The 14,746-nt window shown below is 42.1% G+C and overlaps 1 protein-coding gene across 1 annotated transcript in view; it reads left to right on the top strand.

Annotated features, from left to right (window-relative positions):
* cdh24b (cadherin 24, type 2b) overlaps positions 1-11,343 on the top strand; it is a 241,435-nt gene extending 230,092 nt beyond the window's left edge. The window contains exons 12-14 of the mRNA XM_084731957.1: positions 2,173-2,380; positions 6,126-6,615; positions 9,296-11,343. Of these exons, the coding sequence (XP_084588083.1) occupies positions 2,173-2,380; positions 6,126-6,615; positions 9,296-10,375 (1,778 nt within the window). The 3' untranslated portion in view covers positions 10,376-11,343. The remainder of the gene's footprint in view (positions 1-2,172; positions 2,381-6,125; positions 6,616-9,295) is intronic.
* Positions 11,344-14,746: the final 3,403 nt, after the last annotated feature.

Raw genomic sequence — 14,746 nt, forward strand, 5'->3', positions numbered from 1 at the left:
AAGAGAATAACTGACTGTTTGTTGAGCCCCTCCTACAAACAGTGATTGTCCAGTTATGGTTTTGCAATTGTAACTAGGCACAGCAAGTCTGCCGAGGTTTGGATTTCTTCACACAAAGTATTTTGCATGAAACTTTAATAAGAGAGACATTCAGAATCCGTCTCAAGAGTTTGGAGGGTGTTGAATTTTTATAGTCTTGTCTAAAGCAAAAACACGAGCAGAAGAATAAGGAATATAACCAGTATTTTTATCTGCCAGTGCTGAATAAGAAAAATCCTTTTAATCACATGCACCATGCATTTATTCTCAGTATGTGAACATTTGACCTATCAGATGGAGGCCTGGATACATGGGCCATGCGTTTACACCATTAGGCCAAATGGCAGAGGCTCCAGTTAGCTGTCAAGTGCTGTCGGATTAATTGGTGTCAATCTGGTGGTGACTGTGAGGTTAGCACAATGGATGAAGAAGGAGAGAAGAGTGAGGAAAATGTGGCTGATGAAGACCTTACTGTGAAAAAGAACAGCGCTTCTGCTATTTGGAATTATTTGGGGTTCAGAAGAGACAACGTGTTATTTCGCTGCAAACATATGCATGGCTAAGTAGTTTATAACCCTCAGCTGTAACACAGTTCTTTATGGTTTAAAATGAGTCAGGTTGAAATGAAGTTCTAAACTAACCCATGAACTTTTAGCATTGACTTCACCTCTGCTTGCTGGAAATGAGAAGCAGCTTTTGTTAACGTCTGCGTGAAATCAAAGACCTACTGTTTTAAAAATGACTGCAAATTTTGGGGTTTGATGAAACAATCAACTTTGTTAATTAGCCCCGGGTCTTTTTTAATCTAATTTGACCGTCCTTGGGGTCCCTTTTGGATCAGGCATCTTTTTCTTTTTTTTTTAAATAATTCATGAAAGTCATGTTTGGGTAGATTTTCCATGACTCGTTTCAGATTGGATCCAAAATTTTGGAACAAAAGAACACACATGTATTTGATGAGACAGGTGCATAGCAGGGGATCAAACAGACCAAAAAGTTGCAATTAAAATCCTGCACACTGTCTGACTTGCAATATGACATTTATTCACTTGATGTTTGTCTGATGAAGGGCTTATTTGATCATTTAGTTTTTTAAAATGCCAAAGAAAAATGTTCATCACATCACATTTTCACTAAAATTCTTCCCGTTTTGTCCAACCAATAGTCCAAAACCTAAAGACTCTTCGTTTACTGTCAGAAATTACAAAAAAAAAGCAGCAAATTTAAGTAGCTGGAACCACCAAATGTATGACATCTTTGCTTGACAAATGACTTAAACTGTTATTAGATTATCAGAATAGTTGGACATTAATTTTCTTTCAATCAGCTAATCAGTTAATCGACGGATGGTGGCAGCTCTCATGTGAGTACTCCCTGTGTTAAAGCAACAAGCAACTTTTACATTGTGTTGATTTTGGAGGCCCCTGTGGACAAAAGCAGTAACGTGTCCACCATAATAACCACAAAATATAATGTCGAAAAATAGAGTTACTCTCCTTAACATGCTACTCACTTTAACTTTGCCGGCTCATTTCATCTGATTTGAATAAGAATATGATCTGGTGGCACGTGTGACGAACTCCTTGTTGTAGCTTTTACTGCATGCAAGTCTAACATTTCTCCACTTTACATGTAGTAAAGTTATTGAGTTTAACAAAAACTCTCGTCAAATATTGCCTGACTAGCAGACCAAATCCGTCCCTCTGGGTGGACTTTATCACAGGTGGCCTTGTTGGACAGCTGTCTAACAGCCACCATGTCTTGGTTCTTCGCCCACGGCCCGGAGTCAAACGTAGCCCTCTGCTTTGGGAATATGGAATAAAAGTCATGAAGTCATGGGAGAGTAAAGCGTCCATTTGCCTGGCTGAAGCTCAAAGTCAATTACACAGTGGAGGCATGCAACCTGCTGATATGATATAGCAGCCCTCTAACCCAAGGCTTCTTGTGCGTTTGTTTTGTCTCTGTGTGTCTCACCTTTTTTGTCTGCCTGAAAATTTCTCCCTTGCTCACTCTTCCTCCTTCTCCTTTATTTCCCCTGTGATTCCTGCCCCCTACCCCCTTGTTCATCATTCTTTTTCCAATTTCCTTCCTTTGCTTCAATATCCTTCTCTCCCGCTGCCGCCCCTCTACCAGCTGTGAGCGCCCTGTCACTGTCGCTGCGCCGTCAGAAGCGCGACTCCCTGTCACCGCTGGAGGAGGACGACGTGCGCGAGAACATCATAACGTACGACGACGAGGGCGGCGGCGAGGCCGACACGGCCGCCTTTGACATCGCCGCGCTCCAGAGCGCCCCGCACAGCTCGCGCTCACGTGGCTACCGCACATTGGACAGCAGGAACATGTGAGTAGACAGAGGGAGTGTGTCTGTTTCCATGTGGTGATACATATATAACACTTGTTGTTTAATTGCATCAAACCTCATGGCTGGCCTCCTATTACACGCTAAAAGGAAGGAAACAAATTTGCGCCTTCAGAGTAAAAGCTTTATCTCAGCCCAGCGCTTAATTGATCATCTTAAGTAACCGATCAAGCCATAACTCGCGGGTCAGAAGGAGTCAGCGATCAAACTGCTGAGACAGACGGCTATCAAGCTCCGCAGTCCTCTGAGACCACTTTGTTGTGCTCATTTTGTTAAAGCTCGTTTATGTTCTGCCACATCAGAGCGTCGTTCGCACCCACTTTGATGTTTCTGTGAAACATTGTTATTGCCTTTGGACTAATAATTAACTCAGATGAATTCATGCAAACCATATGGGGAGGCCATAAACAAGTACAAAGGCTGCTTTTACTTTATCGAAAATTGCTTCTCGCAATTTATGGAGGTGGACACAACAACATGAAACACACTCTAAATCTATTGCAATCCGCTGCAATATCCCCGCAATAAATGCTACCTTTGTGGAGTGTTTCATTTCTCATTTCTGTTGACGTTATGTCACAGAGGAGTCGATAGTTGAACTTTATGGTAACTTTGAAGTTTGTGGTTCTGTTAGAGAACAAGCAGCAAAGGCAGGAGCACCAGAATCATGTTGGAAAAGTATTTAAATTTATTTAGCCAAACCAAAAATTCAATCAATAGAAAAAAAAAACAAGATTGCAAATGTTTAAAACACATAAGCAAAGAAAAAGGAGCAACAGATACACTAACTCTGCACCCTTTGAAGGGATAGTTCACCCCCAAATCAAAAATACACTTTTTCTCTGGCTTGCAGTGCTGTTTATCCACCTAGATTTTTGGGGGGGTGAGTTGCAGAGTTCTGGAGTTATTGCTCATAGAGATGTCTGCTGTCTCTCCAATATAATGGGACTAAATTTTACTTTGTTTGTAGCGCCAAAAAACACATATGAAAAATTCAAAACCCAAGTTCTCTTTTCAAAACTCATGACCTGGTTAATAATCCGCAGATCTTGTTGTGAGCAGTTTCATCGAGGAACCACTTTCGTTCCGAAAGAACAAAGGTCACAGTCATGATTTACAAAAAGAGAAGGTTGTTTTGAATTTTTCAAATGTAATTTTTCAGCCCTTTGAGCATCTTGAGTCAGGTGCCATTTCCTCCCACACCTTTAAGGCCGATATCTCCAAAACTCTGCAGCTCACACCAAAGCTATCCAGATGTCTAAATAGCACTACAGTCCAGAGACAAAACATGTATTTTTGATTTTGGGGTGCACTGTCCCTTTAAGTAATTTGAGGTCAGCAAAACAATGCGGCAACAGAAGTCTGAACTGAACAAACCTGACTTTGCAAATGATGCAAAAGAAGGGGTATATAAACCTACACACACACTAAGTGGGGGGACTAACCCCATAAAATTTTAACACCCCAAAATAAACCCAACCACCTATAAATACAAAATACTAACACTACCAACATCCAAAAGAAATGTCCCCATGCTGCTTTTCTTGAAGTCTTTTGTTGTTCAGCGTTCCCCTGCCCAGCACAGGGAGCTGACACCTTCCACTGTCTGTCTGTCTGCATAAAAGGCATAACTCAGCGGGCCACACAACTCTGCAGCAGCATGTGGAGAAACAAAGAAATCAGGCACAGTATATGAACAAATCAAAACCACTCTATTTAAAACCTATGACCACTGAACGGTCATCAGAATTAACTGGAAACTGGAAACATAGTGTCACAATGTAAATCAAAGAAAAAATATAATTAGGCAAAAACTGTCACGGTGATTATTTGTTTGAAATGAAAGTGAGCATTACTAATACTGCATGGGGCTGGTTGTGCACAGTTGTTATTGTATTGAATTGGTAAGATCTTACAATTCCCCACCAAATGTGCTCTGAGTTTCTGTTCGCTCTGCATGAGGAGTTACTGCAGCTGTTCTATAATGTCTTCTGCGGCTCTGCGGGGAGCTTTCTTCTGTCTGTGAAAGTTACCCTGATGATGTCGTCAGAGTTATCCTGGATCGGGCTTTGAGACAGAGCTCCAAATTAACTTTTTTCCTCGGCATCCCGCAACTGTCCCGAATTCTACTTTCAACCGTCCCAGGCTTAATAACCACTGTCCCAAACTGAAGCTTTTTTTCATTCGACATAATAAATAGAGTTTAATAACTTTGTTTCAGTATCTTGCATCACTTCATTGACTCGCTCTGCGGGTTGTTCCCTGCACTTATATAAATAAAAAATTTAAATCACCCCAGGTGTTAAGCCGCAGTCAGTTTTCATTATTCTATCTGTCATTGGGAGACGTACTGTTTCTTTTTACGGTTTGATTAATACATTCATCGCCACATCTCCATGTATGCAGAGAAACAAACAGACCTTGAACTTGTCTCTTAGTCAACACCGTTAAAGTGTGTAACCACACATGTGACATAATGTGAAGTTGCTGGCAGTGCCACCTCACATTTTGTGACCACCTAACACTGGAAATTCTTGAAAACACTTGAATTTTAATGGACTCTGACTGAATATTTTGAATTTTAGATAAAGAGCTAAAATAAGTCTATAAAGTAAATATTGTCTCAACCAAGTTGTACAGGATGCCCAGACATCCTTTAATTAGTCACCAACATAATTTTGGTTGTTTATACTGTAACACAATAACATCTGATTTAATGTGATTAAGAAGTGAAATGTCATTTCACTGTGTATAAATATTAAATTTACCACAGCTGTAAGGTGCTGGAAAATGCACCTTGAAAACTCTTGGAAAGTGCTTGAATTTGACTTTGGAAAAGGTGTAGGAACCCTGAATTAAAATTATGTATATTCCATGATGCATAAACATAATAATTTCAGAATTCTCCCAGATACCCTATCTGTCTCGGGTGGTGTTTTTATTGTCTGTGGGACATAAGGGCATCCTTAATTTCAAGAGACTCACACACAAGACTATAAATTTTTAACAGTGGGCAAACATAAGTATTTTGGTCTTCATACGAGCAGCTAAAAGTCAGGTCATCTTGGCCTCGGCTGCTTCAGGTTTAATTATTGTTTATTAAATTCTGTCTACAGAAGCACCCCAGCTTTATCCAACTGAAACTGTAGTGTCCTGGTAATTTAAGTTTGCAGACCTTGGTGTTTCTTTCTAGGTGGAGAGATTAGTGTCTATTTGCACCTGAGTGAGAACAGGTACATGGCAGCTATTGAACTATTTACACCTGCCCCCACCCAGGTTAGCTATAAGGAGAGCAGCAAAGTCTGTATATGGAGGAGTTGTGGTGGTGGAGTGAGTTAAACACAAGACTTCCCCAAGAAACTGAGGCTTGAATCTAGTTTAAAACTAGAAGCCAGTGGTGACTTTTAATTTTAGACTTGTTGATTTATTATTTTTATTTTGTTTGTTATTTTAATTATTATTTTAGATACTGGGCACAGTTTGGTTAGTATTAGGAAACAGAACTAGTTGGTTAGGTTACTGACTTAACAAACAGTATGGAGGCATGACTTTTGGGTGAACTATTCCTTTAAAGAAAATCACCCACCATGTGGATATAATTCTATACAGTACATCACAAAAACCACGGTCTCAAAAATACTCCCCAAAATGACCAGCCAGTTAAGTTTTTAGCACAAAAACTAACAAAAAACTAAGTTTGATAGAGATTTTGCCTCATGTCTTGCAGACGTTACGCCCATCGTGGCCAAGACAAAAGTCGCACCTACAGCTGGGCTCAGAATCCAGGGGTGGATCACAACTATACAGGACCAGGAGGACCTCTCTACGGTCGCCTCTGTTACAGCAGCCACACGTTACCTGTCCTCCGCCGCACGCCGGGGGGAACGTTTGAACCGGGCCTGGCAGAGCTGGGGTGTCGCTTCCCTGGAGGACAGCCGGACCACTCACTGGTGATCCAGAACCAAGGGGCCATGGTGGGGCCCATGGAGTCCGGGGCCGTCTACATAGCTCCCACAGACCTCAGCACAGGAAGCCGAACGGGGAGTCGCACGGGAAGCCGCGACGGGACCGCGCCCCAAAGTGGGGTGAGCACGTCGGACGGAGGAACGCCGAGGACCGTGGACAGCCAGGAGAGAGGAGGGGGGACGGGGACTGCGAGCAACTGCACAGACGGGAGCAGTGAGGACAAAATGAACCACAGTCAAGATGTGGACTGGGTAAGGATTGCACTCACTCCAATTTCACACCAAACGTGCAATTTGGCATCATAATGCAGCTTTAAATTACAATCATCCCAAATATGCTGACCTCCCTGATGAGCGTCCAACGGCATTTTGACATTTATAGGAGGCAGGAATTATGGCAGCTCTAATTTTGCTGTGGAGAAAAATGGACATTAATTTGATGCACTCTAAATTCAAGGAGCTAGGTAATTGTACTAAAAAAAATTGAATTCATTTATGTAGTACTTAATGAATGTACAAGAATTATCAGTGTCTCTGCAGGAATTATTTTGCAACTTAATGCATTTATTAATGACTGAATTAATTAATGCAAAGCAGTTGTTTCAATCATCATAATTTCAATGTTTTTAATAATGACAAGTCTGAGAGCAAAGAACTGACCAGTCACAGCAGCAGCTCTTAAACACTTTAATTCCAAGTGTTGTAATCATGATTAACAAAGCACCACCTCTTCATGAGTTTAGCGCGGGGGTTCCCAAACGTTTCCATGCCCAGGTCGTCCAAATAGCATTAGCTTCCAGTAGAAGCCTGCACTGTGCAAGATGTCGTTTCAAAATTACAAAACTATTAAAAACATTAATATTATCTATATCAAATATTCATGCACTGGTCGTCCCACAACCTGTGGGTCCTGTGGGTTGCCCATTATTCAATAGCCATTCTTGTGTGCAGTGGTTAAATCCGCACTCATACTTGTAAGATTTACTTGACCAGGAGTTCTTCAGAGTCGTTGCAGCTGAGCTTTTGTCAGCTGGGCAGCTGGTCTGCTCATCAGGTCCTTTCCTTTTCAAAAATGTCTCCATTTTTGTCAGTTAGCTCTAGCTAGCTAGCTAAAGCTTCTGCTTGACATATTGAATGATGTTTCTACTGGCAGGAGATTAGAAAGATGGGGATGCCTAATAAGATTTCAATTTGTTATATTTTCAATTACATTTTACAATAATTTATAATACTACAATGAACTGGCGATGTATCCAGGGTGTGCCCCGCCTTTCAACCAGTGTCAGCTGGGATAGGCTCTAGCCCCCCCATAACCCATCAGAATAAGCGGTTACGGACAATGGATGGATGGATGGAACCCTAATAATAATGTTTTTTAAATGATTTGTTTAAGGGGCCATGGAGCAATTTTAAAAACACCGGTTCATCATATTAATGGCTCTTCAAATAAACTCAGCCTCTCTGTTTATTTAGGCATAATGCATTTTGAAAAAATACAAAAGCAAATTAGATCATAATCTTGGACTCCATGTTATTGATTACTTAGGGAGAAAAAATTGGATACAGCATGTATGCATAAGCAACAAATGGTAGTACATTTTGATATAACAGCTATACTACCATTAATCATTCATTTGTGTTAAAGACAGAAAGGTCACCACTTTATTTCAAGGTAATTTCTTAGTTTATGATGATTAAATACATGGAATTCAAAAAAATACTTGCTGTGACCTGTCGGTTTTTGCCTTATCCCTTTAAGACGTGAAGAACTTTAATAACTCAGAAATCATGATAATTGACATACATCATTTATTGCATTAACTATTGTTCTTGCATTAAGTCATGTGTGAGGTACTGTTAATTCTTGTCTGTTCCTGGTAGTTCTTGAAGTATTACATGAATGAATTTATGCTTTTTCATGCATGATGTCATGATACTTCATGTATTCTTCCCATTAAATGTTCCAGGAAATTAATATTATTGTTTTTCACGTACCAATGTTGTAGCATCCAAATAAGAGGTTTTGCAGAATGTGCTGTAATGTTTTAGGTAATGACCTTGTCCTTAAATCTACATTGTGCAAATGATGCTTACTTGAGCCTTTGGTGTGAAACTGGTATATGATAGGATTCTGTATTGTAGCACAGTTTGTTGGATGGATGGATGGATGGATGGATGGATGGATGGATGGATGGATGGATGGATAGATGGCTAAATGTTTCAGGAAGCAGAGAAAGTGATAGACGTTGGATTGAATAATGAATTAAAAATGAATAAATGACTTGATTAATGATAGATGGCAGCAATGGGGAAAGCATAAAAGATGAATGAATTACTTAATTATTCAATTAAATAAGCAAACGAGTAAGTAAGAAAGTAATTAAGCAAATATAAAATAATTATTAAGTTTGCTCTGAAGCTCATGTGCGATATTATTGCAGTGATTGCAACACTGTAATATTCTTCATCTCTGTACGGTAGCAGAAGTGTCCAGGACAATGCTGGGGGAAGATGATGATTCAGACATATCAGCACATTTATATCCTGCTGTTCATTATCTTTTCTATGTTTTGTTTTATTTATTAGGCCATTGCAAGGCTCTCTGGCCCTTCCGTTATTTAATTTTCAAATATTTTATCTCTCGATCACTTCCCTCTCCATCTCACGCTCACAGTGCAGTGTTAGCTCATTTTAGTGTTCAATTAATATCTATGGCTTCTTCCAACTCTGCTTTTCTTCATCTCTGTTCTGCTCAATGTCTGTGTCTCCTCCGTCTCAATCACTTTTTATCGTCACCATCTCCTGCTTTTTCCTCCATTTTGGGCACTATGTCATCACGCCCCCTCCCCCACCCCACCCCGTCTTCTTTCTGCTTTTATTATGCCTCTTTATTAAATGATCCCTCATCCCATTTTGTAACCAAACCTAACAGTACCACACCCTACCCCAGCCCCGAACTGAAACCACTCGTGCTCGCCTACGTTCCCTCCAGGTGCAGTCGGAGACGTTACCCAGGGAACACAACCTCGTCATGACGCGGTCCGGCTCCATGATGGGCCAGAGTCACGGCGCAGGAGGAGGCTGGGTGTGCGATTCGGCCACCCTCCCCATGGCAGGACGCAGGGCCTCCCGTGCCGGTTTGTCCCCGAAACGCACGGGCTCTGGTCAGGCTGAATCTGACTCCAGTGGAGCAGGAGGAGGAGGAGGAGGCGGAGGGGGTGGGGGAGGTGGAGGTGGAAATGGGAACGGAGGCACCTCCATGGAAGGACAGCAGCAGCCTGCCAGTGGACGCAACTATGCCACTGTCCTGCAGGGGGAGGTGTCTGGACAGAGGGACTACCCCGGCAGCTTGGGGAGGGGAGGACTGGAGATGGGGAGCAACTTTGTGGTGGCGAGGCCAGACAGGGAGGGCGGAGGGATATCATCTGTCTACCCAGCAGAAGCGGCCGGCTTCATCGGGGACTGGCGTGATCGGGTAGGGCTTGGGGGTTATGTTTTGGGCAGGAGGGATATGACCCCCCAGCTCTTTCCCTTCCCGGGGCAGGCTCGGGGAGCTTATGGCGGAGTGATGGGCTTCGGCACCGGCTGGGTTCCAGGAATGGATGCTACAAGAGCGGGCGCACCAGGGCCTGGGGGCCCGTCCTTGGCACTGAGGGTGGGCGAGTTCTTACGCCTCCGCCTCGCCCAGGTCACTTTTGACCCATCGCAGCCCCCGTACGACTCTGTGCAGGTGTACGGCCTGGAGGGCACAGGCTCCAGGGCGGGATCCCTCAGCTCACTGGAGAGCGAAGGAGAGAAGGATGCGGAGAAGGAGGAGTGGGGAGCAGGGCTGGAAGAGTGGGGTCCCCAGTTTCAGAAACTAGCCCAACTCTTCAAGGATAGGGAGAAGGAGAGGGAGGACAAGGAGAAAGTGGAAGAGGGCACCAAAAAGGAGAAGGAAACGAAAGAGGAGCAGGAGAGGAAAGAGAAAAAAGAGGGAGGGGAGCAGGCCGGAGAAGAGGGGAAAGACTGAGGAAGGATGAAAATGAAACAAATAGGGGCAAAGGGGGGACGAGAGGAACGGAGGGAATAGGAGGGATGATGAAAAGGCAACCAGCGCTAGAATAATGCGAAGAGAAGTTAAAGGAGAGAAAGATGAAGAGGCAAAGTAATAAAAAGAGACAGAGAAAAATGAGCCTAGGGAGGATGGAGAATGCGAGGGCAGGGGAGGGAGTGATTGATGTAATTTAAAGCAATAAGTGTTGAAACGCTGATATGGTTGAGCACAGATACTGAGACAATGCAGAGGCTGCTTCTGCTCGGGGCAGCAACAATTTGTTAAACGCTTTGGACAAAGAAAAACAACCCAAAACATCCAAGACTCGATTTAATTCCACTCTCACGTATGGAATGAGAAACAGCAGGAAACAAGGAGGAAGACGTTTTCTCGTTGTGTGAGTCGGCCTGCTCTTTGTGTCTGCATGTGTGTGTCAGTGTGTGCGAGAGGAGCAAAAGTGCATATAGGCGCTTGTACATGTGAGCGTGCGTGTTCGACTAGAAACGGAGCAGGAGTAGCAAGAGACAATTTAAAGATGAGACTGGTGACTGATGAGACGTTAAGCTGCGACATTAGTTTTCGGGACAATGTGCAAAGAGTAAACATTTAACGAGGAAGTTTAGAAAGTAGGATAACACACGGGGGGATAAAATATATATTTGAACACGAAGTGATCGGGACGGGGGTGGCGGTGGATGTATGAAGGGAGAAGCGATCGAGGAAAGGGGGTGGGGGGGGGTTGGATGGTGAGACGATTGTACAGGATCTGTTACTTTTTATTCCGTCTGCAGTGGCAGAAAAAGTGAATTATTCAGCTCACTACTTCATTCCAAATGAAAATGATGAATCATTTAAATCCTGCAAAAGATTCTCCCTCCTCTCAGCCCACGAGGAAAACAGACATTGTGAAAAATTTAAATGATTTAAGGATGTGATCCCCCCACCCCACCCCACCCCATCCACACCACCAATTTCTCACACACCCCCCACCCCAACCCCCTCCAAGCTTTTTGTAGTTGAGTGTTGGTATGTTTACAAAGATTCACACACACAAACACACACACAGACACAAAAGAACTGACAAACACCATAAGGCTTTGATTGTACTACAGTAAACTATAAAAGCTAAACCATCCATCCACTATATGGAGTAAAGGCGACTCTATTATTGATCTCTTAAATGTTTTTACAGAAGAAGTCTCCTATTTTTTACCCTGTAGTCTCGCTTACTTGACACGTCTCGAGGACAAAGTATGCATGATTTTTGAAAACCACAAAAAAAAACAAAAAAAAAACAACCTCTTAAAAGGCAATCATTTCCCACTTTGAACATTCGTACTGCCCAAATGAAAATTTCCATAGATCTGTAATGAAACGATAGGGGAACAACACCGCAGAGACTCCCGACACGACGGGCTTTTTGTTCTTGTAAAAGGTCAGGATGCAAATGAGCTGGAGTTTTCAGCTGGAATGCACTTTTATACTGTGTGATGTTCAATAATAGATAACGAATAATGTCAAAGATTACAGTTGTTTTATAAGATGTCAATTAAAGAAAAAGATACAATGTTTGACTGTATGTAAAAGCATTTCAAATGTAAATACCACTGAATATTATTGCTAAAAGAGAGTATATAAAATGAAAAACGAGTACAAAAAAATATCTAAAAAAACAGAACTTACATGTCCAAATGGAGCACTGTTGGGACTATCTGTATTGTACTGTAGATTAGACATGGATTAACTGAGCTGGATTTAGCAGCTTCCTGGACTGAAAAGCAACACCATGTACTGTATTCAACATCTGTGTAGTAAATGACCAGGTTTGGGTTTGTTTGTTTTGTGGTAGATCTCGTCTGAGATGGACAAGCCGGGGATTCAATTATACATGCGGCCCCTGGCGGAAGTCTGTTGTGCAAAATATTAGTCGCAGGGAGCTGCAGAACTTGCCTGTCCCAGCGAGGAAGTAATTTGATGAAAATCCAATGGAGTGAGGAGAAATTCCCCTAATAGGCATGCAACAAAAATCTGCATTTTTCCCTATTATTCTGCAAATGTAGAGTAATACACTAAAATGGGATTTGTAATATCGTTCAAGGACAGATCTGTCATTAATGTTGCACTGCCTGAGAGATATGAAACAAAGTTTTCTAGATAATTACTTACCTCTAGAATTATTAGAAGCTGTACGTGTAAGATTTTTAATCTAAGTGGGAAATTGACTCTCCTTAGAAATGAATCTTTCATGAATTTCAGGCAGTGCAACCCAACAATCCCATTATATTAATATTGCATTTTGCTGGACCTAGACCGCGACATAAAATATATCTTATGGGCATATTCAGATTATTTGATGTGAAGAATGAGGTACTTATCCATAGTCCACATTCCCTAAAGTAGATGCCAACTGACGCGCCCCAAGTTTGGAGAAGCAGCAAGGACGTTAAGCAGTTAACCCTGTGGACAGGTTCAGCAACAAAACGTATTTTACTCAGTTAACAGTACACCTAAAAAAAACAATATCAGTTGAAGTGAATGCTATATTTAGGACATTTTAAAGCTTTACCTTTCTGGTAGACAGCCTTTTCTGATGGAAAAGTGTCATTATATCAGACATATATCGCTGTCTTCAAAGCAACCAAACTCCATTGGTAAAATCAGTCATTTTACCTCGCAGAACATGGGAGGTGCTGGTCTACTGCTGCCTCTGTCATTAAGTTTGTTTGTATTGTTGTGTGTTTTTGGTGAATCCGGACTAACCATTTGAAACACCAAAGTCACACAATAACACAAACAAACTAATTGATCGAGGCAGCAGTAGACCAGCAACCTCTTTGTTCTGCAGTTGGAAATTGCTAATTTTGCAAATGGAGTCTGGTTGGTTCGGAGCGAGCAATATTTGACTCATGTAACAGCATTTTCCTGTCATAAATGGCTGTGTAGGGTTACAAGCATCCCACTTTATGCGCAGCATTTTCATCTTTCGTCCCACATCTCACATAAAGAGACCGTGTCCCACATTTTGATTGGCTATACTTTTCCAAGGTCAAACCACTGCAGGACAGACACTTTTCCAAAGTCTGTCAATCAAATTGCACATACGTGGGTCAAGCGCAGGTTAACCTGTCACTGTCTCTGCTACAATTCTACCAGCTGGGAAAATTACGAGTCACCACAAGGTCACAAGCTGTGCAGAAAGAAAAAGAAATGCAGCGACAACAAAGACTCAGAAACCACTTTCTATTGTATGCTACTGAATCAGCCAGCGGGAAAAAAACACTGAGATCTTTTGAGCCAAGTAGGAAAATAGAAATATTTATTTTGTTATATCAAACTTTTAGACTACCTCTCAGCATGGAAACATGTCCCACAGTGTCCTACGTGAACATTTGGTTTGCTGGGATTTGATCACTCTGGTCTGATGACAAGTTAAAGCAGTGAAAATATTCAAAATATAACATAAACTTCAACTGATATTGTTTTTTTAGGTGGCTGAAATGTTTTACAGCTGACCCTGTCCACAGCAGTACACGGCTTATCTCCCTACACAGTTGCTCCTGCCGTTTTTCCAAACTGCAGGTGTTTTGACCGACATTTACTCTAGGAAATACTCTGATTATGGATAAGTACCTCATACGAACTCTCCTCAAAAAATCTGTACTATCCCTCTAAGATAAGAAAAGTATCTAATTTTGAGGAATAACAACAGTCAAATCTCTTGGATTCGCTGAAAATGTGTGTCCAGAGGGGAATTGTGCCACACACCCTAACCTGAATGTGGACGTCTTTGGTGTGCCATTGCAGAACTGTCACCGTTTATCACTGGTTCACTGTAAAGCCACACACATAAGTCAAGCTGCCAGCTTTGCTAGTGTCCACCGGTTTGGTCCACCATAATCTTGTTGTCAAGGTCTGCTACTGTCAACACTTACTTAACCTATCAGGAAGTCAGGCTTTGCTCTGACCGAAACGAAACCCATACACACCTCTGTACCCTTTACCTGAGCCACAGACGTGTCCATACAGTGCCACTGTGCAGACTGGATGGGATCAGGACCAATGTAAAAATACTGCACAATAACTGGAGAAGAGTGTGTGTGGGGGGGGGGGGGGGCACAGAACCTCGGGAGGAAATCTGATTTATAATTCATTTTTGGCTGATCAACAATACCTCATCATCCTAAAGCTGCATAAACCTTTCATCAGCAATTTATCAGTCAGTGTGATCCAACCTGACAAAGCATATAGGCTATAAGACACTTAACAGCAATATACTGTGTGCCAACCTGAAAAAATAACTTTCGTTTATTAAAACGTGGGTCTTATTTTCACAGCTTTTGCACTTAT

The sequence above is a fragment of the Lutjanus erythropterus genome, chromosome 12 (genome assembly GCF_056507025.1).
Source record: "Lutjanus erythropterus isolate fLutEry1 chromosome 12, fLutEry1.hap2, whole genome shotgun sequence".
In the NCBI taxonomy this organism is placed as follows: Eukaryota; Metazoa; Chordata; class Actinopteri; order Lutjaniformes; family Lutjanidae; genus Lutjanus; species Lutjanus erythropterus.